Source organism: Castor canadensis, chromosome 3 (assembly GCF_047511655.1).
Source record: "Castor canadensis chromosome 3, mCasCan1.hap1v2, whole genome shotgun sequence".
In the NCBI taxonomy this organism is placed as follows: Eukaryota; Metazoa; Chordata; class Mammalia; order Rodentia; family Castoridae; genus Castor; species Castor canadensis.
The window spans coordinates 143276681-143304679 of record NC_133388.1 but is presented as its reverse complement, the minus strand read 5'-3'; the positions used below and the strand labels follow the sequence as shown (position 1 = coordinate 143304679).

The 27999-nt window shown below is 41.4% G+C and overlaps 1 protein-coding gene and 1 pseudogene across 4 annotated transcripts in view; both read left to right on the top strand.

Moving 5' to 3' along the window:
• The window catches only part of Znf704 (zinc finger protein 704), a 214618-nt gene extending 200781 nt beyond the window's left edge, over window positions 1-13837 (top strand). For all 4 annotated transcript variants that reach the window (XM_074068755.1, XM_074068756.1, XM_074068754.1 and 1 more), the window contains one exon: window positions 6-13837. In XM_074068755.1, the coding sequence (XP_073924856.1) occupies window positions 6-117 (112 nt within the window). In that variant the 3' untranslated portion in view covers window positions 118-13837. The remainder of the gene's footprint in view (window positions 1-5) is intronic.
• On the top strand, window positions 9881-27989 carry LOC141421444 (lipid droplet assembly factor 1 pseudogene; annotated as a pseudogene).
• Window positions 27990-27999: the final 10 nt, after the last annotated feature.

Below are 27999 nucleotides of genomic sequence, written 5' to 3'. Positions count from 1 at the left end.
TACAGGAAGCCTAGGGGAGAGGGTAAAAAGTGCCGGAAGGTGTATGGGATGGAGAATCGCGACATGTGGTGCACAGCCTGCCGCTGGAAGAAGGCCTGCCAGAGGTTCATCGACTGAGCCCGCCCGAGGGCATGATGCCCAAGCCACTCCAGCCTCGCCTTCTGCTGCAGGCATTGGAAAGAGCTTCTCCCTCCGAACCACACTGGAGGCCCAGGGAAAGCCCTTCCAGGAACCATGGTGGAATTATAGCAGAAAAACAAAACAAGAAAACCACCACCTTCACTGCTGTTGCTGAGAATTCAGCCAAGAGCAGCTAGAACAATTTTTTCCCCTTCAAAAGAAAATTCAGCTTTGTTTGCTGTGTGTTTAGGTCTTAAAACTGTGGACGTCTGTAGCGATTGAACCAGCCAAGCCCATTTTACCTAGAAAGGAGACATATTTTGATAAGTTTTCTGAATTATGGCATTTATGAAGTTTTTTGACACTTAAAAACACATACACACATAAGCTACGTGTTATTCAGTAGCATTTGTACAAAAAACAGTACCTACTACTTTGTGAATAGTCTTTTCCCTGTTTTCCGTTTGACTCCTTGGAGCAGTTCACAGGAAAGAACAGCACTCTGGGTGTCTTTTCTGTTTGTTTTGTTTGTTTGTTTTGTTTTGTTTTTAAGAATGGCCCAAAATGGAACCATGGTAGAGCTGTTAGTGTGGAGGGCCCCAGATGGCACATGCTGAAAGCATTTGGCAATGGAAATGGCCAGCAGACTTCAGCCCCACGCTGAGTTCAGGACATCCAGCAGCCACTGCTGGGAAGCATCTTGGAGTCTTCCTGGGATCTGTAAGAAGCTCTTTCCCAAGAGGCAGCACAGCTAATTCTCCACCTGCCACACAGACAAGGACTGGCACCTGTAGCCATCTGGTAAGCCTCGATGCTTCTTTCAGGGATGATACTACCACAACTCGGATCCGTTTGCACTGCTTGTCTGTCAAGATTATAGCCAGTTCCTCCGTCCAAATCCACCACTGACTGATTTCAGAAAAGGTAGAGAACTCCAGACTGTCCCAGCAGGTTTCCTTTAGACAACAGAGCACAGCTGACATATCCCCATCTGTTCAGAAATCCCATTAGGTCAACAAACCAACTTCCATTCTGAGTGCACTTTTAGAGGTTTTTATGCTTTAGTGTGTCTGGGAGATGGGTTCGTGGACATTATGAACATTAAATGGATAAATGGAAGGTGTAAACCTTTATTCTTCATATAAAAATATTGCAGCTATGTTTTCAGAATTCCCTTAGAAGGGCACACATAGACCACCAAAAGGAAATGCATGCTGGTATGGGAATCACTCAGTTTAGTAGGGGCAGGGCTTGCATTGTGTCCCAGTTATTGGGATTTCTAACCTGTTGTACTTGCTGATTTGTTTGTTTCTGTAGTCACAGTAGGGAGAGTGGGAAGCAGCTGCCAAGCCCTGTAAATGAGCTCATTCTCTATCTGCCCTACTCTCAATTGCCCTGCTAGAGAGTTACTTCTCCTGGACCTATGCAAAGAAGCAAGAGCACCTTAAAAGAGGCACTGTGCAGGGATGGAGACAGAATCAGCCATAGGAATGTGAAGTGAAATTGCACAGAACAGAGCTTAATATATGTTTAAAGGTTGTACATATGCTTTTTTAAAGAGTAGAAAGAAGTCATCTAGTAATAAAAGATATCCTTTTAATATAAGGAGGTTCTACAGTACACCGTCCATAATTTGTGCATTCATATATTTTGGCAATCTTATTTTTTAAACTTTCATGACTTTTTAAAGATTATTCCTTGGAAGAGACCTGGTTTTTCCCTTTAATTATTTTTAAAAGAATACTTATTCCAAGAGAAAAGAAGAGGGCTTCATCTAATGTCACAAGATTACTAATCAATATTAGCTGCTCCAGCTCTGCTTGTGTTTTGGTACTTAGGAAGTGAGCCAGGAACCAATGTTTTTTAAAATGCAGAAATATGTTGGTTTCTTCTGTGCTAGCATGACTTTTCTCCTCTTGGTGTCCTATCACTTTTTCTGTGTCACTGCTGCTATGAGATGACACTCTGGCCTGGTCTAGGAAATGCTCAGCGATGAGTGGGTTGCCCAGTGGCCATGGTGAGGCCACTCCTTGTCAGTTGTTTGAGCACGTTCACCATGTACTTAAATGATAGTCAGAGCACAACCCTGGACCAGAAGTTTTCCTCTTTCGCACAGCTTCCTGGCTTTTGGCCCTTGGATTAAGCTACTGATCAAAAAAGATTAAAGCAATATGGTGTTAACTCTCCTCCACTCCCAGAACTATGAACCACAAGGGAGAGATCTTTGCTGTGGAGCAGGGCCCAGGATGAGTTCTGAGCTCAGGGCCAGCCCAGCCAAGCTCTGCCCGTAACGTAGCTTTCAGGCAGGACACAGGTGTAAGCAGAACCATAGAGCTGAATGCAGCTTCCCTGGAATTTCTCCTTTTTTTTTCCTGAAGCCGCCTTCACACTAATGACTGTATCTTCTGCTTGAGGGGTGGTTCCTTCCTGCCAGTCAGCCCAGGGCTCTGTGTATTTTCTCTTCTGGCTTCTAGGTGCAAACAAATCCTCTGCACCTTCCTGGACATGCAGACACCCAGTCCCAGTGCAAAGGCATGTAGTATCTAGGAGACTGCTGGCCTGGAAGAGAATGGATTACACAAGTTACCAGCAAGCTCTGAACTGCAATATACAGCTGCTGATTGTACGAGTTAAATTTTTTTAAGTAGTTATTTTGTTATTTTTGGAACTAAATGAAGTGCCAAATTAAGCCAAACTTTCATTTGATGCCATCTCTGTAGAACCAAGTTCTTTTTATGTCTGCACTTGGGAGGGAGGAGGAGGAAGGATGAGAAGTTCCAAGTTAAGCAGCTGCTAAACTGGAACCCCATGCCTCACAGGGAGATCACAGGCCTGTCTGTGCAAAAGAAGTGGCAATGCAATGAGTTTCTGGTCAAATGAAAATGTCTTAATTTTTTTTCTCCCTGATACACCCCTTCCTTCAAAAACAGTTCCTCATTTCCTCGAAGAGAAGGCATTTCACAGTGACTGACAGCACAGTGTGCATCAGGCAATACTTTCAAGCCTTAGTTCTTCCCAGAGTCTGGACACTCAATTGGGGAGGCAGTGAGACAACCTGAAGAAAATACCCAGGTATCAAGTGGGCCAGGGAGGAGATGCAAGAGGCCGGTGGACGCCTGACTCCTCATTTTCTTGGGGCCATTCAGCCAGTGATCACTTCCCTAAACCCCTTCCAGGGAGCTGCCATGCGCTCTGTCCCATTGGGAGCAGATGCCAGAAGCAAGAAGCAGTTTGCTGCCCTGGCCAGGGATACAGGGCTGCCTTTCATAGCTCTAGCAGGCAGTCCCTAACAGGCATGCAATTCTCGCCAACGTACTTCCTGGAAACTTTCCTCCCTGGATTGGCAGAAGCCAGTGTCAAGAAGGGAGTGGTTTCTAACCAGGAATGTGCTTGCTCAGCTGACGGTGCCCTTTATAGACCATTCCTCTTCTGCTCATAACAACACGGGTAAAAATTTTCAGTAGAGACTGATACCTGTTGTAGAGCTTTGGCTTTCCAAAAGTCTTTTCAGAGACAATGACATCTTTGTTTCAAAATTTTCTGAAACTAAAACGTTCCCCATTAAATTGTCCAGATCTTTTGAACTGAAGTCTGCTGTCTCTGGTGTCACAATACACCACACTTTTGCAAGCAGCCTGGGTTCTGAATTAGCCAGCATTGCTCACCTCCATTTCTCCCATTGTCAGGCTGCATTGAAAACCAAGTTCGGCGTTCACTTGAGAAGGTTCAGAGAAAAGTGGCAAGAATTGTACAGAGGAGAGGGAATACCTTGAGAATAATAGCAAAATACTGTAAATAATACTCATGTCCTCAGGGAAGCATAAAGAGTATCTGGAAACAGGTCTGGAGAATCCTAAGACTAGGAGAGATTCTATTGTCTCAAGTCTTCTCTAATCAGAACAGTTTTGGTTTTTTTCATGTGAACACAATATCATTTCAAGATAAATTTTCATGAACTGGACAGTGCTGATTTTTGTGAAGCGTGGAAAAAATGCCCCATGTAAAAAACTGACTCTTTGTAGCTGGCCTGCGGGCTGAGGCTGACATTTGAACCCCAGGCACAGTGCCTGGTGGGTATACATAGACTCAGTAAGGCTTTTTCTGAATGTAATTGTGAATATGAAGCCTTGCCGTTCCTTTTTATAATCACTTGGTTTGGGCAACCGCTTGCTAGCTATAAGCAAAATTCTGTAGTGAAAAGCAAGCTGTTAAAAATGAGCATTTTGTTTTAATAGCATGTGAAAGAGCAAACTGCCTCAGACTTTTATGGACAAGGTGCTGCTTTTTCTCACAACCCTGTAGGATTTCTGTCAACCACATCAGCTGTAGCATTGACCTGTGTGAACACAGGGAAGGATTTGTGCATACAAATGAGTGGAAACAGCAGGATTCATGAATATGAATGAGAATGTGGATCATTTTGGAGAATGTGCTGGGCACACGGGTCAACTGGAAATTGCATTTCTCTCAAAAAGGAACCCTACCAGCAGCACACAGACTCTCCCTGTTTCTCCTACCTGTGGGGATTCCTCCACATCCCAACTGTTCCCTTCTGTCTTTCCTGCATTGTAACTAGCCAAACCCAAATTCAATCCATAAAATGAGACTAGCACTTTTAGGTATCAGTTGTACCACTGAATGCATATGAATAGAGACAGAAAGTATAAAATGTATTTAAGATCAACTTGTTTGCTTATTAAGACTGGCTTTGGAAAGCCCTTATCCAGTGATGTACATGCTTTAAAAGGTATATCTGGCACAGGACCAGGAATCAAAGTGGGAATTTTACTTCCGGTCCTGTTTTGTAAATAGTTCCTGTTTTCGAAGACAATCTCTTGTTTTATAATTTTTGTTGTGTGGGTCTGAGAATCACAATGGAAATGTGTTGTGGAAAAATGTAATCTTAAATACAGTAATAATTATAGCTTAATTTTCCAAGTGAAACAAGAAATCTGCTTAGGCTCCTACAATTCTAAGAGACATGACACTTTTATAAGAAGCATTAGTACTCCTCAAGTTAACAGAACTGGAAATATTTTACAAGATGCAGTGTTTTGTAATCACAAAGAACATGAACACTTTGTTGGAAATGACCTTGGTTTTTTACATTGTAGCTTATTTTTTAAAATGCAGTATTTTGACAGACAGGAAGTGTTAATATTATACACGATTCCTGCTCACCAAACAAAGGGCTATGCCTCTTTTAAGGAAACATTTTGATGCATATCTTTTCAACTAACCCTCCCCAGCAAGAGTCGAAATGCAGGTCAGATGGAATGGATATTTATGAGAGAATCAACATAGCAGAAGCTACACCTTTATCATCACCAGTATGTTTTCAAAACATTATGAAAAAGTCACCTAAAGAATCATTACCTATATTTTAAAAAACTAAAAAAGAAAAAAAGAAGTTAACAGCTACACTTACAGGCCATGGAAGAATATCCTTGTAAATTCTTTAGTGTAAAATGATGAATTCTATGTCACAAGTTTTCTACTCAACCTACCTGCAATTAAATAGCAAGTACCATTTGGTAGAAATTTCTGAAATCATAGTATGTACATCCAAAGGTAGAATTCTTAGATCAGTAATGTTTAAAACAATTTTGTCCTCAGCACTAACTAAAATAACTTTAATTTCCTTTACCAGAACAAGTGTTTGATTTTTCGCTGTGAGGAATTCACAGGCATACAAGGTTGTGAGCAGAAAATGACCATGAATGGGGACAAGAAGGGAGCCCCGGAGAGTTACTAACTACACAAATAATTGTGAGCTTTGCTAAAACCATTTCATATTGCAGAACAGTTTTTGTCAAGTCTACTCACTATTCTAACAAGAAAGCATCTTTTCTTCCTAAGATTTTAGCAGTCCAAAAGTTAGCCTAATTAGCCAAGTATGCAGATAATATTGAAAGAAGAGCTGAGGTAGAACAACCCTACATCCACTGAGCAACTCCTGAGAAGTGGTCAGAAATTCAGTCAGACCTTGGTCTCTAGTAGGCTTTAGAAACCAGTCACATGAGAACTAGAAACACACAGAGTTGGAGGAAATCACGTGCAGCCGTGATGCCCACACTTTGAGGTGAAGTAACCTACAACTCTCCATCACCATTACCTTAGAATATCTCCATCATCAGCACTGGAACACCCAAGAGTGTTTCTTGCTGGATGGTTTGAACCACACGAGTCTTAGTTCATCTTTAAATAGAAGCCTCCTAATGGAAACATAACAGAGGATGCAGGTTTAGATGTCTTAGAAGGGCCGGGCAAGTTCAGCAAATGATCAGTGAAAACCAAGAGAGAGACTCTAGAGGATGGTGGGGATGGAGTGAACAGGAGAGAATCCCACCTCTCCTTAGAAGAAGACCCATACTCCGCTCTAGACAATCGGAACGTGCAGAAATCAGGCCCAGGGTTGCCAGATCTTGTGACTTGAAATAGGGTGTCACCTGACTTAAGGGTTGACAATCATCCCCAATTCTCGACCAACACTGTGCAGACCAAAGAGAAGCTGTGTGTGGGCATATGCAGCCTGTAGCCACCAGTTTCAACTGTTGGGGGAAGTAGATTTCCCATTCCTTGTCTGTCAGGTCCAGTTCCTCCCTAAGCTCCATGCATTGCCACTATCTAAGCAATTAACATTAAAAAGGGAAAAAAGTCATTTTTCTGCAGAAATTATTCTCACAGGAGACTTAAAATAGAAATGTCATATCTTTAGACTGATCCTTTGCCCCTGATCAAAACGTGAGTCACACAGCTCTAGTGAGAGCTGCCTCCTGGCACACCCAACCCATGCCCAAAGGGTTGAGTAACTGTCATCCTGATTCTCTTCCTGTTTTCACTGCCGAGACCACTGTGACAAGGGGCTGGCAAAGAGCAGCCTTGTGCCTTCAGAGAAGGAAGCCAGGAGCCCTGAAGTTTTAAGGTGGTACATGTTGCCTCCTGTGCCAAAGCCATCTGCCAGCCTCTCCACGGTCCTTCCCAAGCCATCCTGCCTGTGAGACTTGTTCCAGTGTGCAGTTTCTACTGTCTCACCTCTGATCTGGCAAAGTCCTTGCTTCAGAACTGGTAGGCACTTAGGTATTTTGGAGTGTCCACTCACTTTAAACGGTTTTTTTTTTTTCACATAGAAAACCATAGCATCTTTGTCCAAGGGCAAAATCAAAATGAGAATAAGTATGTCATGAAAAATGTGAGCAGATTAGAACAATGTTGCTTCCATTGTTCAAAAGAACTAAGTTATCTTAGACTGCATCCTACACTGAAGTGCTGATGATATTGAAATAGTTATATATGAAGTAATGTCTCTTTCAAATACATTACTTCATTTGATAAGAACCCAGTGTAGAACAGGAATAGCGAGGATCATCACCACTACCCACCTCCAAGGCTAACCCAGAGTAGTCTTGAACCTGTGAACCAGACTCATTATTGCCTGCAACAAGGGAGGAAAGGGCTAGCTCACCTTAATCTTCTAGAATGGCTCTATACCTGAGAGGACCATGTTCTCAACTCACTTTCAGTCCAGGTCTTTCAGTGTAGAAGTAAAGAGCACACTGATTCACTCATCCATGTTGCAGAGAACAAACCTCATCATCTCCATGCCCTCATCCCCAAGTTCCAGCTAACTAAGTGGTTAATAATAGGAGTTTATTAGCTAAAGCAATATTCTGGATAAAAGTTTTGACTCCTTGGGGAAAATTAATTTTACTGCTGGCATTCAACATTTTCTAGCTGTATAAACTTAAATTGATGACAGAAAACATAAAACCAGCTCAAATTTATAATTTGTACTGATCAAATTAAAAAGTACTTACTATACACTTGAAGTTAAAAATGCCTAGAAGTATTGTTAAGTCATGTTTAAATTTGAATGAATTTAAGCAATGTTGGCTAAGCCTGCAATTTCTTTCATCATGAATAACTGCATGGCTACCAACGTATGAATAAACTTCATCTTAACTTTCTCCAGTCAACACCAGGCTTAACATCTTGAGTTTAGAGTAAAACCACTCACAGTGAATTTTGTCATAGAGTTAAAAAGAGCCTCAGAAAGCCATTTTGGCCTGTGGCCTCCTTCATTAGCAGGCTTTCTGATGAATGGTACTTCCATTATGTTTCTGAAATAATACAGTGCAGAAGGAAGAAATGTTCTAGGACTTTCCTCCTCTGATGGACAAGAAGCCCGTTACATAACGATTAGCACTAGCACCATGACAGTGGCAGAACTTAAAACTTGCTAAGTATCAGTGGACAAGAAGAAAGTTCTGTTTCCAAAAGCAGATAACTATAGATTTTGGGAAAAAAAGACACAGATTGCGGTAAAATGCTAGCACTTGTCTTTTTTAAAATGTTCCTTTATGTTGAGCACCACTTACAAAATCATTAATTACCAACTTCCAAAAAGAAGAACCCCCTTACTTCTATTATAAAAAAGCTAAAAATTAATTCAAGGCTAATTAACTATTATATTTTCTTAGTAGAGCCAATTCCCCAAATTTTTAATCATAAAGAGGTCTAACATTCTGGTTATCAGTTTCACTTTCCGCCATCTTGGCCCTCATCTCCAACCCAGAGGCCAGACTATCTTTATGTTTGTTCACTTCCAAGGTGGTGGATGAGACATTCTTGTTTCCGTGCTATTAATTGCTTTCTCTTAAATCAAGATCCAAAGTGTGTGTCTTACTGGGACTTGTGCTTTCAGTTCCATCAATGTGCCTGCCCCTTCCTACAGGGAAAAATTTCTATCTGAACAGTTTTAGGTGATTGCCAGAAGAGTCTCTCATTTGGCATACTACTGCCACACTCATCACAAAAGATCTCTCAGACTCACTGATAGCGAGTGATAGACACCTGTTCCTGTCCCTGTTCTCAAAGTCTACATGCCAGTCACCTACCCCACCAGTCCCTTCCACAGGCAGAGCTGACAGTGTGAGTAGAACCAGCAACGTGCTGGGGTCCACCTTAGCCAAGGGCACTCAAGGGCAGACCAAAAGGGTTTCACATTTAATCACTGCAGGCTCTGACCTCTGCCCACAATTATAGACATGCAACAGGATTGGCCTCTACTATGTCAAAAGGAAGTTGCACCTGCAGGGTCTAGTTATTTCATTTTATATTTATGGAAAGAGAAAATGACTCCTATCTGCTCACCTTGTTCAGCACTTGTCCTTCCCCAGGGTGGCCCTGTCCCATGTTTTGGGACAGATAACTGAGACAGAGAGGAAAGGGTTGGAGCTCTTAGGGCTGTGACTGCTAGTTGAGAATTTGGATTATCCCTCGGGGATCTGCAGTGGAGCTTGATGAGGACCACCCCTCACCCCAGAGTGAGGGAGCTATGCATAACTTTGCAGATTATAAACCCTTGTTTTATCTCTTTTCAGTTGTGTATTTTACCACAATAGAAAGATGGGGAAAACTTAAAAATTAAAATATTTTAAGGGAGAGTGCTAAACCTCAAATAGGTATAAAATATACAAAAACTAATGACACAATTAGAAGAAATAAGTAAGGCTCTCTTTTATATTAGCAAACTAGCCCACTCTTGAGAACTTGTTTCTCAACACATTGAACAGAAGTCATCTGTATATCAATAACCGTCTACTAACAGGTCAATGGAGGAAGCCAGAGTACTAAGATTTCATCCCTCCAAACAAGTAACGACTTTAATTCAGAATCATGAAAGAGGAAAATAGTTACTAGCTGTCCAATTCCAAGAAACCATTTTCTTTCTCTCAGTGCTCTTCTTTATCCTCTACATATGCAGCCCGTCATTAAGTCCCGTTTCTATACTCGTCTTACCTACTGCAACTCCAACTCACCACCGCCCTACTCAGCCTCCTGCCACCTTCTACAAATGAAGCGCTACCTATCTGCCAGCTCCCACCACAGCACAAGTGTGCAGTTAGGTATCCACAGCATCCTCTGCTCAAAAGGACCCAATAGTGTCCCATCTCTGAAGGGGCCAGGTCTAAATTTCTTTATCTACACACTCCTGCATAAACAGTGAGTGACCTCCTCTTTTTCCTAGCAAGCCCGCATTTCTGTAGCCTCCCTGTCTTACTCTATTTAAAGTAGTTTTCTCAGTGTTCGATCTCACAAGTATACCAAACACAATTGCGAGTGCAGTGATGGATGCCGTTCACCTCCCTGAGATGAGAACTTTGTTCATCCTTCTCTATGGAGTCACGTGTAGCATGTGGGTTTTTGATTTTCATGTGGCTAAGGCTGGAAGAGAAGCGGCCTTGTGGCTTTTCAGTTAAGATGATGTGATGGACCCTGCAGTATAACCTGCCTTCAACTTTGGACTTGGAGGACTAGAGGAAACCTTTCCAATTTAACCTTTCTCCCGAGAAAAAGAGAAAAAAAAGTCTTACATAGCATCATCTGACTTTTGGGCATCTTACGTTATATAGTCCCATTTTTTAAAAAAACATAACTAACTCTTCTTTAGGAGGGAAAAAAAATTTCCCTCAAGTCTCATTGCAAGAAGCCTTCAGTAAATTCCCCATTCATTGGGCGAAGGTAATATCTGAGCACAATTTACAGTGCTTCACGATAGGAGCACACACCCACTTGCTACTTTGTTTTTTGTAGTACTGGCCTTACACATGCCAGACAAGAGCTCTGCCACTGAGCTTTATCCCCCAGCAAATCACACACACACACCACTGTTCTTTTCAAGACAGTGTCTTGCTATGTAGCCCAGGCCGGCCTCAAACTCGTGATCCCTTGTTTCACTTTTTAAACATTTTTCCTGTACTCTGCTTATAGAAATCAATGGCTATGACTTGACCAACCCCTGTGATGACAGAAAAGCCCTTCCTTCCACAGTATCCCGACTGTGGGAACACTCTTTGATCACTAGTAGAAAGCTTTAGAATAAACTTAGATTTTAAAGAAAGGACTTAGTACCCCCAAAATACAATGTTCCATGTCTTCAATACCTGAAAATACCCTGGGTATAAAAATAACTCAGGAATATGGATCATATATAAAATATATATATATATATACCATTAATCCATATTTTCCTATAATATGCCCCTAAAATTCCTATTTTTGTAATCAATGGTTGGACTGTAGTCAGCCATTTAAACAAACATGCTCTGTACTGACCAGTACCCTAGTATATCCTAGTAGAGTCTCCAAAGTATTTCATGTATCGATATCCTATAGACTTAGAAGAAAAACTCAGGATAAGAAAAAGTCGCTAGGTCCCAAAGGGTTCTTGACTATGGTCAAATTCAACTGCAAGTGGCCTATCGTCATTTTCTTTGAAATGAGGGGGCTGGTGAGAGAGAGAACAGTAATTGCAAAATCTCTGTTGCCCTTAGTCTGTGGTAAGTTTTAAGGAAACTCTGTTTTTAAAAACTAAGCCATCTTTGCATTTTGTACATAATGGCCATATGAAATGCTTACCTACAGGAAAGCCCATATGGTTCATAAATATTTTGAGATCTTTGTTTCATACCTTTCTGTATCCCAACTGACGTCAGTAAAGAGCACATACAGTACCCATTTTCTAGAAATAAAGTTTTATTTCCCCCTTCAGAGAAAATTAAGCCATCTTTTGAATTATTTTCTACACCAGATCTAAAATATTAAGATGACATTATTAAATATTTCAAGTGGGTAGTTAGTGGAAATGCTATCAGTAGAAAGCATTGTTTTACAGTGTCTGCTAAACAAGTAGCAAAAAAGGACGGGGCAGGGAGCTGTCCTTTCCTATGGGACACTGATGTTAAAATGACAGGTGTCAGCATGTACAAGCACCAGTTCTGAACCTGTGCGGCAATGCTATCCAATGTCTGGAGATCACAGTCTTGCCACGATTTGGAGGCAGGCACTCACTTTAAAAGTCTTTAATATTAGTGAATGAATGTATAAAATTACAAACTATGCATTTTCAAAGAGTAACGTGTTTTTGTATCAAACTCAAGTAAATTTTTTTCAGAAACTTATCACAACTGCAAATTATTCAAAATAAAATTGAGTAGAAATCCTGGTGGGGATGTGGGGTGCCTCAAATGTTCTAGCTGATATTTTTAAAGACAGTGCGTTAAAACTTTCCTCCAAAACTCCAGGCTCTAAAAACTTCAGCCACTCATGTGAATAAATGGAAAATGGTTTATATTTTGCTTCTTAAGCATAAATGGGAAATGTTAACTGTGACAAAATGTGTCCAGTTCCTTGGAGGTGGTTATTCTAGTAACACTGGATTAATAAGCAAACAAGACTGCACAGAGTTAACGAGCACTGAATTGGATGAACATGGCTGTGTTTGCTCTGTTTAATTCTCAATCCAAAAAAAATTAGTTTGCGTTATATAGTTTCAAGGAACAAAATATAAAAATATTGTTCAACAAAGCAAATCATTGTACCTTTTTTCAAGAGTACATGGAGATGATTACTTATATTTTGAAAAGTCTACATAGAATACACACAAATTTCTTCAACCCTCTTGCTGATATTGTATATTCATGATGCCTTTTCCCCTAGTAACTCATCTTTGCTCCTTCATCAGTGCTTTACAATGTTACTCAACATAAAAAAAAGTATTCTTTTGAGCTGGTGGAGTGGCTCAAGTGGTAAGAGCACCTGCCTAGCCAGTGTGAGGCCCTGGGTTCAAACCCCAGTGCCACAAAAAAAAAAAAGTATTCTTTCCTTTGTCTGCCAATATGGAAAGAGCTCCATTTCTCCACCATTCTGGTTCTCTTCTATGTCTGTTGAGAAAGTTTGCCTGTTTGTAAAATACAGAGAAACGCACTTCTAAATCTGGTACTCGAACTGGACGTGTTTGCTACCTAATTAGAAGTTAGTGGGGAAGGGGCAGTGTGATTTTTATATGATTTTTAGCCAAATTCAGATGTTCTGATACTACATTTCTGAATACTTTTCTGACTGTAAATACAGCCTGTGGAGGTTCAGGCTGACAAACCTCTCTGTGACTGTTCCTCAGCCATGCTCCTTGCCAGCTTTTGGCACACTGTACATAGATACGTCGAATGTTTGAATGATGTTTTTCTAAATACTGTTCTCTAAGACAATTTTTGAATGTTATTATTTTTTTGTTTTGCTTTCCACTGTTTCAGACTTTTGTGTGTTAGTTTTAAAAAATGTTTCCTAAATATTTAACACCAGGAAAAAATATTTTAAAATAAACTGGTGCTAATTGGAACAGAAGAAAAAAATTCAGCTTGAGGATTTATGAAAGAAAATGTTCACACCAGTTAAATGGCACTTTCCCAAGGGGTCAGCAGCCATCTCTTTGAAGTGGGCCTCTGAGGACCACCAGATGTTTACAGCGTCTGTGTCCCATGAGTGTTCAATGTCAAAGAGACTCTGTCCCTCCCAGAGTAGAGGATTTGCTACTGTTGTCCTTGGGAAGCATTTAGGTAGAAAGAAAAGCTTAGAGTAAGAGTTGCTTTAGTAATAGTCGTCTGGTCTTTGGACTTTCATGTTCTGTAATGCTTAGCTGTAACAATGACTATGGTGTTGCCAAATTGTCTGACATCATCGTTGACCTGTACTGACTTTGTGTATGGTTCTACCTTGGGTTGCACTGGCACTAGCCGAGCCAGAACACAGGACTTCAGTAAGACCCTTCTGACTTCTACGGTGTACACACACACATGACTTTAAATGCACTTGTAACTGGTTACTTACCATGAAGTCTAACTTCCACTTAATAAAAGTTTTTGTGTATCTGCTTCTACTTGGGAGTTGTTTATTTAACTACAGGATAACTAATTTATACAAGAAAAGCTCGTTGGGTTAGAGTTTGGGGTTTTAGCTAGAGTCGTAAAAATGATTTAAAACCAAGGGCATATCTTCCCCACATCTACTGTTCACCACCAAGGCCACTTTCAGGCCCGTGTGGAAGGACACGGCTCCTCCAGTTCTCAGCCCTGTTAGAACAACTGGAGCCACTGCCCAGATTCTTTAGCTTCTCACCCCTTGCTGCCGATCCTGTCGTGCCAAGCAAGCACTGTGCACTAGAACTTGCTATGCTCGCCCCCAAAAGCCAGATATACATGTGGGCAAGGTAGCAGGCTCTGGACACACATCTGTTTTGCCTCTTGCTACACAGACAACTGGACAAACGATTTAACCTTTATGAGAATATTGACAGGAACAAGGGAAGAAATTTGACTAGCCTGACTTGGATAACATCTTCATCTACTCACATTGGCCTTGGCTAGCAAGGACTATGACTCATGGTCCATTTCCCAGCTCAGAGAAGTTCCTATGTCCTGGGGCTATTGGAAGGATTGCCTGAAAATAACATATGTCAAGGTGCACAGAGTACCCACAAATGGAATCTGAAATGCTCATCCATCCAGAACCCTCTGATACCCAAGAAGAATGCCTTCAAGTACTAGAATTTTCTTATTTCAACTTCTTAAGATTCTAAAATGAAAATACCCTATCTTATTGAATAGTACATGTATATCTGAATGTTTTGTCTATGACTCTTGGCCATTATAATTTATATCAGTTAATGGAACCTCCAGGTAACTAGGTTTTACAGCTCACCCTGATGGAGGACTAAAGGATCCTGCAGTTGGACAATTACTGCTTACTCCCAACCCATCCCAGCTCCCATCATAGCACCTCTGTGTTTTCCTTATCTTCAGCATGGGGGGCCCAGAGCTCTTGGATCTTTCCTGAGATGCCATAGGACATCAATGGGACTAAGCTTGCCACACTTTTCCTGTGTGCCCTACAACGTGCAGGATGCATTCTTACAACACAGGAGCCACAGAAGGGCCACATCACAGCTTTGATTTCTGGAACCCCAGAAATAGAGATGCTATGATGGGATGAGATTGTGGTATTCTCAGGGTAGGGCAGCAGGAAAAAAATGGTGAAAGTCTAGGCTGTGTTGCCCTGAGCAGTGTGGAAGTCACATCCGTGGGTCTGCATCTGAGAATTCAACCAACCACCTATTAAAAATATTTAGAAAAAAAGCTGGAGCATACAGAACACTTACAGGCATTATTCCCTACACAGTACAATGCAACAACTATTTGTAATCTAGAGATTACAAATCTCTTGTGATCTAGAGGTGACTTAAATTATGTGGGCAGGTTATATTCAAATACAATACCATTTTATAGAAGTGACATGAGCATCTAAAGAGTTGGGTGTCTGAGGCGGTTCCTAGAACCCATTCCTCACAGACATCGAGAGACAATTGTGTCTGCAAAACAAAGTCATACCAAACATTTGCTACCTCAAGGAATGCTGCCACAAATAATGCTGAATTACTTCCATGCAAAAATTAAAGCTGCAACTTTAAATTTAAAATTGGCAACTCCAAATGAGTAGATTGATTACATAATAATTATCCCACACAGGACAAAGTGTAGAGTTACACCATTTTTGTGCTGAAACGCCTTGCATGCAACAACAATTCAATAAATAAATGGAAAAATGAGTGCTTCTAAATAAAATGAATTGCAGCATAGGTCTGTGCTATTAAAAGCATGCAGAGAAAATGAAGTGAGACTGCTAGGATTTGTGTCAGTAACAGAAGAGAGAATTTAGGCTGATATCAGAGATAACTGACACTTTTATGAGGGGACATGGTGTTATAGTGAACATTTATTTGTTTATATCTAAGTAATATATGCATATAGTAAAAAAAAAAAAAAAAGTAGTAAAAAGCTTCTAGTGAAAGTAGGCCCCTGCTGCTCTGCTCCATCCACCCCTTCTTCACACTCCAGGAAGAAGCTGCTTTAACTCATTTAACTCTTTATTCTATTACTTGACTCCACTCTTCTTTTAATTTAAATCCATACAAGTATTTCCTAGCAAAGAAAAAAGCCAGCACCCCAACATACCTACACACTCAAGAGCGATAGGGACAGGACGGTGTGAGGCTGCAGAGTGAGGCACAGAACAAAGTGCCAGGTGCAGGGGAGCTCCTCCGTTACAGGTTGCCCCCTACACGTAGTTGACATCTCTTCCTCTGAGCAACACAGATCTCCCTCTGGGCATCAAGACGCCAGCCTGCTGCTTGGCCTGTGAGTGACTCCTGAAGTTGCTTACTATGAATCTGTTCTCCAAAGTGTTCTGCATCCTGGGTAACCTGCAAACAACCACATGTTCTCACCTCCAAGTTGAACCTGCAAACTAGCCTCGGAGCCCAGATCAAAGCCTTCAGCCAGCCAACTGGCTGCTGGGTCTCCCACTGTCTCTTTTAATACCACCTACACAGTGCCACCTGGTTAGTGGGACAATCAGCTTACTTGAGCTGATTGCACTATGACATGCCCAGATCATCTCAAGTCACATGTTTGCAAAATGGCTCAGCTAATGCACAAGCTGGTCACTGTGCACCTTGTGGCAAGACTCAGAGGTGTTGGGAACCAGCTGCACACAGGTCTTACATGGCTGATAGCAAAGTGTAATCCCACTCAAATGTGGGGAGCACACAGAAGTGAGGGAAGGATGCAGATAACATTGCCAGGCCATGTGGAGGCCTGGAACCAGGGGTGAGGGAGCCTTTGGAAAACAAGGAAGCCATGCTCCCACTCTTCTGGTTCTGTCCTTCCATTGGGCTTCAGGTTAAGACTCCATTCTTCACTGAGAGCCTCTTTCTTTCCCACTCTGCATAGTTACCTTCTTTGCTTTTCTAGCACATAGTGGTCACCACAGGCCTACACCATCTCCCAGCACATGGTTGAGAGGGGTCAAGAATCTTGGAGCCCTAATTTCAAACTTGAGAGACAATCTGACTGGCCTAACTCTGGAACCAACCTTCCCGGCTCTAGGCAACTGGACTGGGGCTGAGGGGCAATGGCAGGGGTCATACTGGAAGCAAAAAAAAAAAAAAAAAAAAAGCTGTGAGGTTGAAGGTTGAGAAGGAAACAATTAGTCTTTCTGGTGCAGTTTATCAGAGTCAATTTGTCTAGCCAATAAATGCAATGATACATTATTACAATCACAAGGAAGTCCAAAGATCACCTAATGGAACTTTCTTAGTTCATGCATGGTGTCCATTACTCATAAATGTCATCTGACCTTCATTATTATTGCTCGGTGCTACTTTATTTTCATATAGATTTATTGCATAGCTGTTTTCTAAAAGACAAGATTGTCTATTGCCTTAACCATAACCACTTAGAGCATAGTGGGAAGGAGAAATGGGACCATATTACCTGAGTAATATCAGGTAATACCAGCTCCGTTTACTAGCTGTGTGACCATGAGGAAGATATTTCACTTCTCTGTGCCGTAATAGCCTGTTCCATGGGATGTAGATAATAATATGACCTGTCTTACGTAAGTATATGAATTCTAAATGAGTTCAATGTTTCACAGGTTCAGTGTGGTGCCTGGTACTTATTGAGGATCTTATCTGTGTCATCAACAGTGTCATCATTTAAATGACTTGAGACAAAGCATTATTCAGTGACAGCATCTTGAACCATTAAAGCAGAAGCCATTAGCTAAGTTGTAGTGAGCTCTGTACATATTTATTTTTAACAAAGATTATTTTCTAATTTTTCCAGCTAGAATTCTGCACTATGGAAGTACAGAGAAGTAGAAAGAGAATAAAATCTCTGATTAGTTACAACACACAAACAAAGACAGGCACTGGTAGATTGATGCGGTTTTTTTTCAGACTATTTCCTTGCATATGTGTCTGCGTAGCTGTGACTGCACTGCACAGACCATTCAGCCTATTGTCATGCACATGGGCGCTCACGAATTTCCCCATGTCATCAGACATGTCCGAATGTCTAACGGTGTGATAGGAGGCTCGTGATCTGTGCTGGCTTCCTTCAATACTTGGGAAAGTGCAAGTTGTTTTCAACTTTCTACTCTTTTAAGCTGTTATTACAAATTATGGCGTTCCTATGCACATGATTTGATTCAATTTGCTTTCCAAAGAGCAAAGTGTCTTTCTGTGTGCTCACCTACACCTAACTTGGTAAGTGTTAAAAAGTAGGTCATTCTTGTTTTAATTTGTATTTCGTTAATACAAGCTAATAATGTTCCGTCAGCCATTTGGAATTTCTATTTTCATCATGTTTGTTTATATCCTTTGCCTGTTCTTCTTTGGGGATATTAATCTTTTCTGACGTATTCATAGGGGTCCTTTATGTTGTTTGGATTGAAACTTCTGACCTATTTGCTGTAACTGTTTTCCCATCTTTGCACATTTTAAATTCAAATATGAGATACTTCGATCTGCAAATTAAAAATCCTTACACCATTAAGTCTGCCAGAGTTGTCCTTTAAGTTCACATCTTGCCCATCGTTTACACGGGCCTCTCATGGTCTGGACCTTGCTATCCACACTGCCTCGCTCACACGGCCTCTCTGGCACCAAGATGGCCTCTCCCAGGAGTGTGCTCTGAAAAGCTGGACGTAAGCCACTCTATTTGGAACCCATCTCGCAACATTTTAGGTTCCTACTCCCCAGCTCCATATCCCTGTGGTGAGACCACACCATAGGCTGGCTCAGGGCCTCTCCTTTCTGCCTCTCTGGAATTCTTCCTCTCCCTGTCTCCCAGGGTGACTCTACTTACAGACTCATTGCTGTTCCCAACCCAGTGACAGCTTTACCAAATCCACTGCCTCGTCCAGTGAACTGTATCTCCTACAGACTTCTAGAACAGACTCAATTCTATTTCCGCTGCCTCCAGAAGGTGGTGGAAGCCACCATCCTCTGTTGCCTATATTTCTTCAGTGGCACCTAACAGGTCTCCCTCAATTTCTGAGGCTGCAGCTGCTTTCCAGGGACTAGAAACATCACAGCCACACCCATGGGGGTTGTGATTGAGGTGGCAGGGATCAAGGCCTGGCTCAAAGAAGTTTGTCAGTAAATGTTGGGTTATCATCTACTCACTGTGCGACTACTTCCTCTCTTGTGGTGTTGCTTAGGGGTTATTTTTGTACTTAAAATAAAAACCTTAGAGACACTTGCACATATAGACAAATAATACAACACTTACCCTTTCCGTGCACTGTCCATGCAGAAGCCATGGAGCCCTTAAAAATGTACTCATTGATACAATGTAGAGATGCAGCATACCAGGGAGACCACAGGAACTAAGTCTTATGTCCCCATTCAATGCCAGTCATCCTTTCTTACATATTATTCCCCTCTGTCCACCTTGGTCTGTGACACTGAGCTTGTGCTTCATCAAGTTTTCCAGTTGAACATCGGGCGGTACGCCCAGTTCAGTGGTACATTGTGTTACCATGTAGGAGACCCTGAGTTCAATGCCCAGGAACAGTTCCCCCCAAAAATAGGGCTTATTTCTTTCTTTGTAAGTTATCTTACCTCTGTCTATGTATTTCAAATATACTTTTTGGGAGAAAGAGGGTGAAAAGGGCTAGAATGACACACACATCAAAGTGTACTTGAAAAATTTGTTAAATGAATGAACAGAAGAAAAACCAGAGGGCCTGGAATCTAAGCATTGCTGGGTGGGGGGAGGCGGTTAAAGGCAGAAAGAGAAACCACAAAGAGCAGGAGCTGTCTTGAAACTTGTTTTGAGGTAGTAACAGTGGAATGAAGCTTTTTTTTTAAAGAAAATCCAAGGAAAAGTGTCCCAGAGTAGAGGTTTTAGTCAGAACTTTACGATCAGATGATCGATTGGAAAAACTAGATTATAAACATTCAGCCTGTCATTGCTCACACAGATGAGCAATCTCTTCTGCCATGCAAATATTTCCCATCCTCTGCCTCTGCCTCCAGCACGGCTCTCAATACAAAGTTGTTGTTATGTAAGCCACACACCTTAATGTGCAATTATTTATCTTCAATAATAGGAAGGTTATTTTAGATTGCAAAGAACCCCTAAATCTGGCCTGTTTTGCTTCAGTTCAGTTGTTTGGACTGCCATCTGGCAGACTATTCCACACAGCGCAGACAGACTAGTCCTTAGTACAAGTCAAATATTTTCTATTTAAAAGTTGATGTTGTGCCTAAGGCTGAGCTGTAATTCTTTTTTATGTTCTCTTTGCTTTTTATAGCCAAATAAACAAAGGACTTGACTTAGGACTTCTTGTACTTCTTTATCCACCAGATGATAAAGTAATAAAACTGCTTCTACATGCACACTGAGAAGTCAGAGCAGTAATTTTAGAGAAATCGGAACTGACTATAGATGCTTCTGCCCTCCAGGAGAGAGTGGACTCTTCTCAGGGCAGGCAGGTCTCTGGATTTTAGGAAAACACCTTAGAAAGCCTCATCACTTCTTTCTTAGTGGCGAGAACAAAGGTCATTCCAGCACAGTTCGAAAGCCAATTTTCTTGCATAATAAATTAATGGAGTTGGACACTCAGGTTGTGTACATGTGTGTGTGCATGTGTGTATGTTTGTGTGTGTGCGTGTGTGCATGTTTGTGCATGTGTGTGTTCATGGGGGGGGCAAGAAGTGTAGGAGAGCCAGGACTAGGACAGGAAGTAGGGAGATTTGGAGAGACTACAGTGCTATCTCATAGAACTTTCCACAATGACTAAAATCTTCCACATCAGTGTTGACCAACTATGGTAGCCACTAGCCACATGTGGTACCCAGGACTTGAAATATGGCTGATGTCACTGGAAAACTGAATTTTTAACTTTATTTCATTTAAATTAAGTTAAATTTAAATGACCACCTGGAGCTAGTGATTACACTTGTGGAGAGGGCAGAAAAAAGACCTTTCACATTGGTCCCTCCCCTTCCCCAACTTGAGCCACAGCATCAGGGAGAGGCTAAGGGCGGCAAGCATGCTGGGGGGTGAAGGGACAGGGAGACATTGAGGGATTTTCAAGAAGGTCAATTTTAAGACCTCATAAGATGTTACCTATTGTGCGTTTCCTTCCTCTCATCCCCAAACCTTCAGTAAATGTCCCCTATTCTGAGGTGACAGTTCATGTCAGCTTGCTGGGACTGCCACTCTGCCAGTTTTCCTGGTGTAATTAATAATGGTCTTTGCTTTTCTCTGAAATAAAACCGTGAGGACTCCCGACTTACCCACACAACCTCGAAGTAAAGATGTGTGGGACATGGGGACTGGAATGCACAGATAGCTCAGCCATCCCCGACACCTCTCTACAGCAGCCTTGGAAAAAGGTGGGAGAAGTAGCAGAGGTGTCACAAAACATGGCAGGCACAGATGACTTGGGTTGGCAGGAGCAAGTGAGACCAAACAGGCTTCACCCCAGGTGAGCTAGAGGAAGGGGCGGAGTTGGATGCAAACCAGTTACAAAACCAGGAACAGATATGAAGCGTTTCTGGAATTTTCAGGCATTCCCAAGCAAAATGGGCAGACTAAATGTCATTGCATTTCCCTGTGCTTGATCAAATCCAGTGTCACCATGCAGCACACTCCACGGCAGCTAAATGTGTGACAATGCTTGTAAAATTCTTCAAGACAGAAAGTGCAAAACAACACTAATCAAGACTTCTACACAGGTGGCACAAAATCAAGCTAGCACCTGTCCAGTAAAGTAAAGCCCAAAAGTCCTGCAGACACAGTTTCCACTGCAGTATGTCAGACATTACTTCTTAACTTCACATCCAATGGTTTATTTACTTATGTGTTTTTAAAGTCCTACACTGGGGGAACACTGTGTGATTTCCTCTTAGCACGTATGTCAAGGAGAACTGGACATACTCACTACATCTGCCCAAGATCCACCACACGTGGGAGACACTTGAGCAATAACTTACTTTACTTTCAGGCATACACGAGCTGGAGTTGTGTCCTTCTGACAACCCAAGCCACAAATGCCTAGAGAGTTTTTCCCAGTGCACCTAAGGGGAGCCCTGAGGTAACAGCAGCAAGAAGCAGGAGATACAGAGACTCAGAGGATGGGCACTGGAATCAGAGACTGCCAGTCTTGAATCTGGGGTCTACCAACTTAGTTTTCTTACCTGCAAAATGAGGACAATTTACTAATTGCCTCATAGACCTCATAAGAATTTAGTGAGAGCTAGGCACAGTGGTGCACGCCTATAATCCTAGCTACTCAAGAGGCAGAGCTCAGGAAGAACCCAGGCAAAAGGGTCACAAGACCCCATCTCAACCAATACAAGCTGGATGTGGTGGCATCTGTCGTTCCAGCTGCAAGGGAAGTGTACTTGGGAAAGTCAGAGCTCAGGGTAGCCCTGTCAAAAAGGCAAGACCCTCTTCAAGTAATATAGAGAAGAGGATCCAAGATGGTGACTAGAGTGCAGAGCACACAGCATGAGCGACGTAATAAAAAATTTTGCTGAGACACTGGAGCCACACTTCACAGAAAAAAGCACCAAGAAGAATCAAAACTTTGACACCCTGAACCTCCAGTCCATACAAAGCTTCTCCACGCCACATTACACTGAGAAAACAGGAGGGCTCCCCTGCTGCCAGACACTGGCTCCAAGCCTGCTTGGGAGACATTCGGCAGACCAACAGGTGAGTACCAAGCATAACGTGGGATTCCCACAGCCAACCCTGGGATAAACCAGCATAGCCCCCTGGACAGGCCAACCCCCCACCCTGCAAAAAAACTGAACAATAAACAAGGAACTGAAAAGGAATACGTGGCAGATGGGGCAGGGTGCTGTAAGAGCACCAGAGAAGGAGGGGAGGAGCAAGAAGCTGATCTCTGTGCGAACTTACAGTAAACAAAAGCTGGAAAGGCAGAAGGGCCAACAGCGGTTATAAGCCACTGCCTGACATAGAGCAGGTAGCAGTCCACAAAGCTCATCTCCTGAGCCAGTGAGCAACATCCAAAGTCAAACAATGCTGCAAAATTGAAAAACAATCAGCAAACCAGCGTAACACCCTGATAGCAAGGAGCCAGCTGACAGATCTCTGACCTTGCCCCAGAGAAAGGAGGCAAGGCAAAGAAACAGGCCTCCCAATAAACCAACACAGTGAAAACCCAACTCCAAAGCAGGACAGCTGTTCTCCAGAACCTGAGGAAAAGCTACAACTCACTGAGGGAGGAGCTACTAAGCAGCTGCTGCTGAAAGAAGGGGAAAAAAATCTGGCAGGACTCCCCAACCACCCGGTGGCACTAAGACAGTGCTTCTGCTTAAATACCAACACCAGGACTGGATACTGAAGGAGTAACACCAGAACTACTAAGACTGAAATTCTATTGTTCTTGAACCTGGAGTTTATTTGTGTGTTTGTTTGTTTGTTTGTTTTGTTCCCTGTTCATTTGTCCACAACCTCTCCCTGTTGATTTCTTTAGTTTTCTTTTTTTTCTTTCTTTCTTTGTTTTGTTAGTTTTACTATTGTAAGTTAGCTAATACTAAATTACCCACAGACCAGGGACAGAAACAGCATACATCCACTAACGTAAAACCCAACACACCCACAAAATAAAATTAAATCAAGGGAAAGTATACAGGTGACTGAAACCACCAATAGCCTATCAAGAACACAGTTGCACAGTACTAAGTGGAGTGATGGGAAGTTGAAAAAGGGATGGAACCCATTCTCCCCCCAAAAATAAATTAATACAAAATTCAGAGAGAAATGAAGAAAATGGATACCCAGTTCCAGACACCAACAAAACAAAGATAAACTATCCCAAGGAACCCAACAAAGTCCACAAGAACACTCTGAAAAGAGAAATCCTGCAAGTAATCACTGAGAATTTCATGGAGATGTTACTAGACATGGTCAACCAAAACATACAAGAGGCACCCAGAAATTCTAAGACAACAAAAAGAATATGAGAAGACACAAAAACAAATAAATGAACTCATAGGAGCCCTAAATAAACACCAAAGTGAAACAGAGAACACCAGAAATAGAGAGATAAATGAATTAAGGATGAAAATTGACAATATTAAAGAGGAAGTGACCCATGATATGGAAAACCTCAGAGAAAAGAATGAAACAGAAATACAAAATACAATGGAAGGCCACTCCAGCAGAGTAGAACAAGCAGAAGACAGAATCTCAGACCTTGAAGGTGAAATGGGAATTAAATGAAAAACTGAAGAGCTATTAGTCAAACAACTCAAGACCTGTGAAAGAAATATGCAAGAACTCACCAACTCCATCAAAAGACCAAACCTGAGAATCATGGGTATTGAGGAAGGAGAAGAGGTGCATGCAAAAGGAATTCACAATATATTCAACAAAATAATAAAAAATCTAAAATCCCAAATCTAGAGAAAACTATGCCCATTCAGGTACAGGAAGCCTCCAGAATACCAAACAGACTTGACCAAAATAGAACTACCCCATGACATACTATCATTAAAACAATAAGCACAGAGAATAGAGAAAGAATATTGAAGGCTGTAACAGAGAAAAAACAAATAATATACAAAGGTAAACCAATCAAAATCACAGCAGACTTCTCAACAGAAACTTTAAAAGCAAGAAGAGCATGGAGTGAGGTCTTCCAGGCACTGAATGAAAATAACTTCAACCATAGGATACTCTACCCAGCAAAATTATCATTCAAAATAGATGGAGCAATAAAAGTCTCCCATGATAAGCAGAAATCAAAACAATATATGACCACAAAGTTACCACTACAAAAGATTCTTCAAGGAATTCTGTACACAGAAATGAAGCAAACAAAACAATGAGAGGACAAGCAGCACCAAACCACAGGAGAAGAAAAGACAAGGAATCAGAGTAACATTGATTCAGGTTCACACAATCAAATCCTTAAACAACAAAAACAACTGAATGCAGGAATTACCACATATCTATCAATATAAACACTGAATGTTAATGGATTTAACTCCCCCATCAAAAGACACTGTCTGGCAAACAGTGCCAGATCCAACAATCTGTTGCTTACAGGAGATCCATCTCCTCAACAGAAACAAGCACTGGTTTAGGGTGAAAGGCTGGAAGATTTACCAAGCCAATGGTCCCCCAAAACAGGCAGGATAAGTAATACTTATCTTGGGCAAAGTAGACTTCAAACTTACAATGATCAAACGAGATAAAGAAGGATACTCCATACTAATAAAAGGAGAAATAAACCAAAAAGCAATAACAATTATCAACCTATATGCACCCAACATCAATGCACCCAATTTCATCAAACATACTCTGAAGGACCTAAAAACATATATAGACTCCAACACAGTGGTAGTGGGAAATTTTAATACCCCCCCCATCACCAATAGATAGGTCATCCAAACAAAAATCAATAAAGAAATTCTAGAACTAAATCACACTATAGATCAAATGGACTTAGCAGATGTCTACAGAATATCTCATCCACCTTCTGCACAATACACATTCTCCTCAGCAGCCCATGGAACCTTATCCAAAATTGATCATATCTTAGGGCACAAAGCAAGCCTCAGCAAATATAAGAAAATAGAAATAATCCCATGCATTCTATCTGATCACAATGCATTTACACTGGAACTCAACAACAAAAACAACAGTAAAAAACATACAAACAATTGGAAGGTGAACAACACATTGTTCAATGATCAATGGGTCATTTATGAAATAAAAGAGGAAATTAAAAGGTTCCTGGAAGTCAATGAAAATGAAAACATGGCCTACCAGAACCTATGGGACACAGCAAAGGCAGTCCTAAAAGGAAAGTTTATAGCTATGAGTGCATATATTAAAAAGACAGAAAGATCTCAAAGCAATGACTTAATGCTACATCTCAAACTCCTAGAAAAACAAAAACAATCAAATCCCAAAACAAGCAGAAGAAGAGAAATAATAAAAATGGGGACCAAAATAAATGAAATAGAAACAAACAAAAAAGATCATACAAAGAATCAATGAAACAAAAAGCTGGTTCTTTGAAAAAATAAATAAGATTGACAGACCCCTGGAAAACCTGACTAAAATGAGGAGAGAAAAAAACCCAAATCAGTAAAATCAGAAATGCAAGAGATAACAACAAACACCACAGAAATCCAGGAAATCATTAGAGACTGCTTTGAGAACCTATATTTGAATAAATTTGAAAATCTTGAAGAAAAGGACAGATTTTTAGATAAGTATGACCATCCAAAATTAAACCAAGAGGATATTAATCACCTGAATAGATCTATAACACAAAATGAAATTGAAGCAGCAATAAAGAGTCTCCCAAAAAAGAAAAGTCCAGGACCTGATGGATTCTCTGCTGAATTCTATCAGACCTTTAAAGAAGAACTAATACCAACCCTCCTTAAACTTTTCCACAAAATAGAAAGGGAAAGAACACTGCCTAACTCATTTTATGAAGCCAGTATTACACTCATCCCAAAACCAGGCAAAGACACCTCCAAAAAGGAGAACTATAGGCCAATCTCCTTAATGAACATCAATGCAAAATCCTCAATAAAGTAATGGCAAACCGAATCCAACATCACATCAAAAAGATCATTCACCACGACCAAGTCAGCTTCATCCCAGGGATGTAGGAGTGGTTCAACATATGCAAATCTATAAATGTAATGCAGCACATTAATAAAAGCAAAGACAAAAACCACTTGATCATCTCAATAGATGCAGAAAAAGCCTTCAATAAGATCCAACACCACTTCATAATAAAAGCTCTAAGAAAAGTAGGAATAGAAGGAAAGTTCCTCAACATTGTAAAGGCTATATATGACAAACCTACAAGCCAACATCATACTTAATGGTGAAAAACTGAAACCATTCCCTCTAAAATCAGGAACCAGACAAGGATGCCCACTATCTCCACTCCTATTCAACATAGTCCTGGAATTCCCAACCAGAGCAATTAGGCAAGAAGAAGAAATAAAAGGAATACAAATAGGTAAAGAAATTGTCAGGCTCGGTCTGTAGGCACTGCTAGGAGCATCCAGGCCGCCAGCACCAGGGACAGCAAGGGACAGGGCAACATGAGAGACTGGACTATGTGCTACACCAGAGAACCTACTAGTAGGAGAATTAATCCCTAGAGAGATTGAAGTGAGTTTCAGGGTGACTAAAGAAGAGCCCCCAAGTGCCTCAAAGGACTTCCAGGAGCTGCAGAGGAAGCTGTCTTTGCTGATAGAGTCCTTCCAAAATAATGCAAAGGTGATTGCTTTTTTGAAGTCTCCAGTGGGTCAGTACCTGGACAGGCATCCTTTCCTGGCCCTCACTGTGCTGGTATTTGTCATCCTGTCAGCGATCCCTGTTGGGTTCTTCCTGCTCTTCGTGGTGCTCACCTTCCTGGCTGCTCTTGTGGGAGTCATATTACTGGAAGACCACTGATACAGCAAAACCCTGGCGGTGACTGTCAGCTGGCTATGAAGTCCTCAGGCTTCAAGGAATGACAGACAACCGGAACCAAAGATTGTTGTCAGGCATCTCAGGAAAGCTGTTGTGTTACACTTGCCCCTTGGAATTGTGGCAGAGGGAAGGGGTCTGGATAGTCAGCACTGATTGGCTTGTCCTCTGGCTTCTTTACTTACTGGGTGTAAAATCCCACTGTGGCCCAGGTGGCCTCTGGCCTACTACCATACCAAGGTCAGGGTCCTAGGTCTCCAGAGCCCAGCCACTTGATCCAGAACCTCAGGACTTGCACTCAAGGCCCCATCTGGGTTGGTTTTTTTGTGGGTTTTTTTTTTTAAATGAAGGACGCTGTTTATTTTTTTGCTCATTTGAAAGAAGAGGTGGGGCAAACAATCCAAAACAGAACTTGCACATTTGTTTTATTCACTTTTTATCAGAAAGAACAGCACCATTGGGGAATAATGACCTCTCAAAGTTGAGTCTCTTCTTAATGTTACAACTGAAAGTCTTTGAAAAAGCCTCAAGGCCTGGTTTCCATGATGCCAGTCACTGCTGTTGCTGTCTTACATATTTGCCCTTGATACTTTTGTATTGTTTCAGCAAACCTGACCTGTTAAGCCATTTCTTTAAAAAAAAAAAAAAAAGCTAAAAGACTACCAAGTAAAATAAAAACATCCCGTGTGATTTCAAAAAAAAAAAAAAG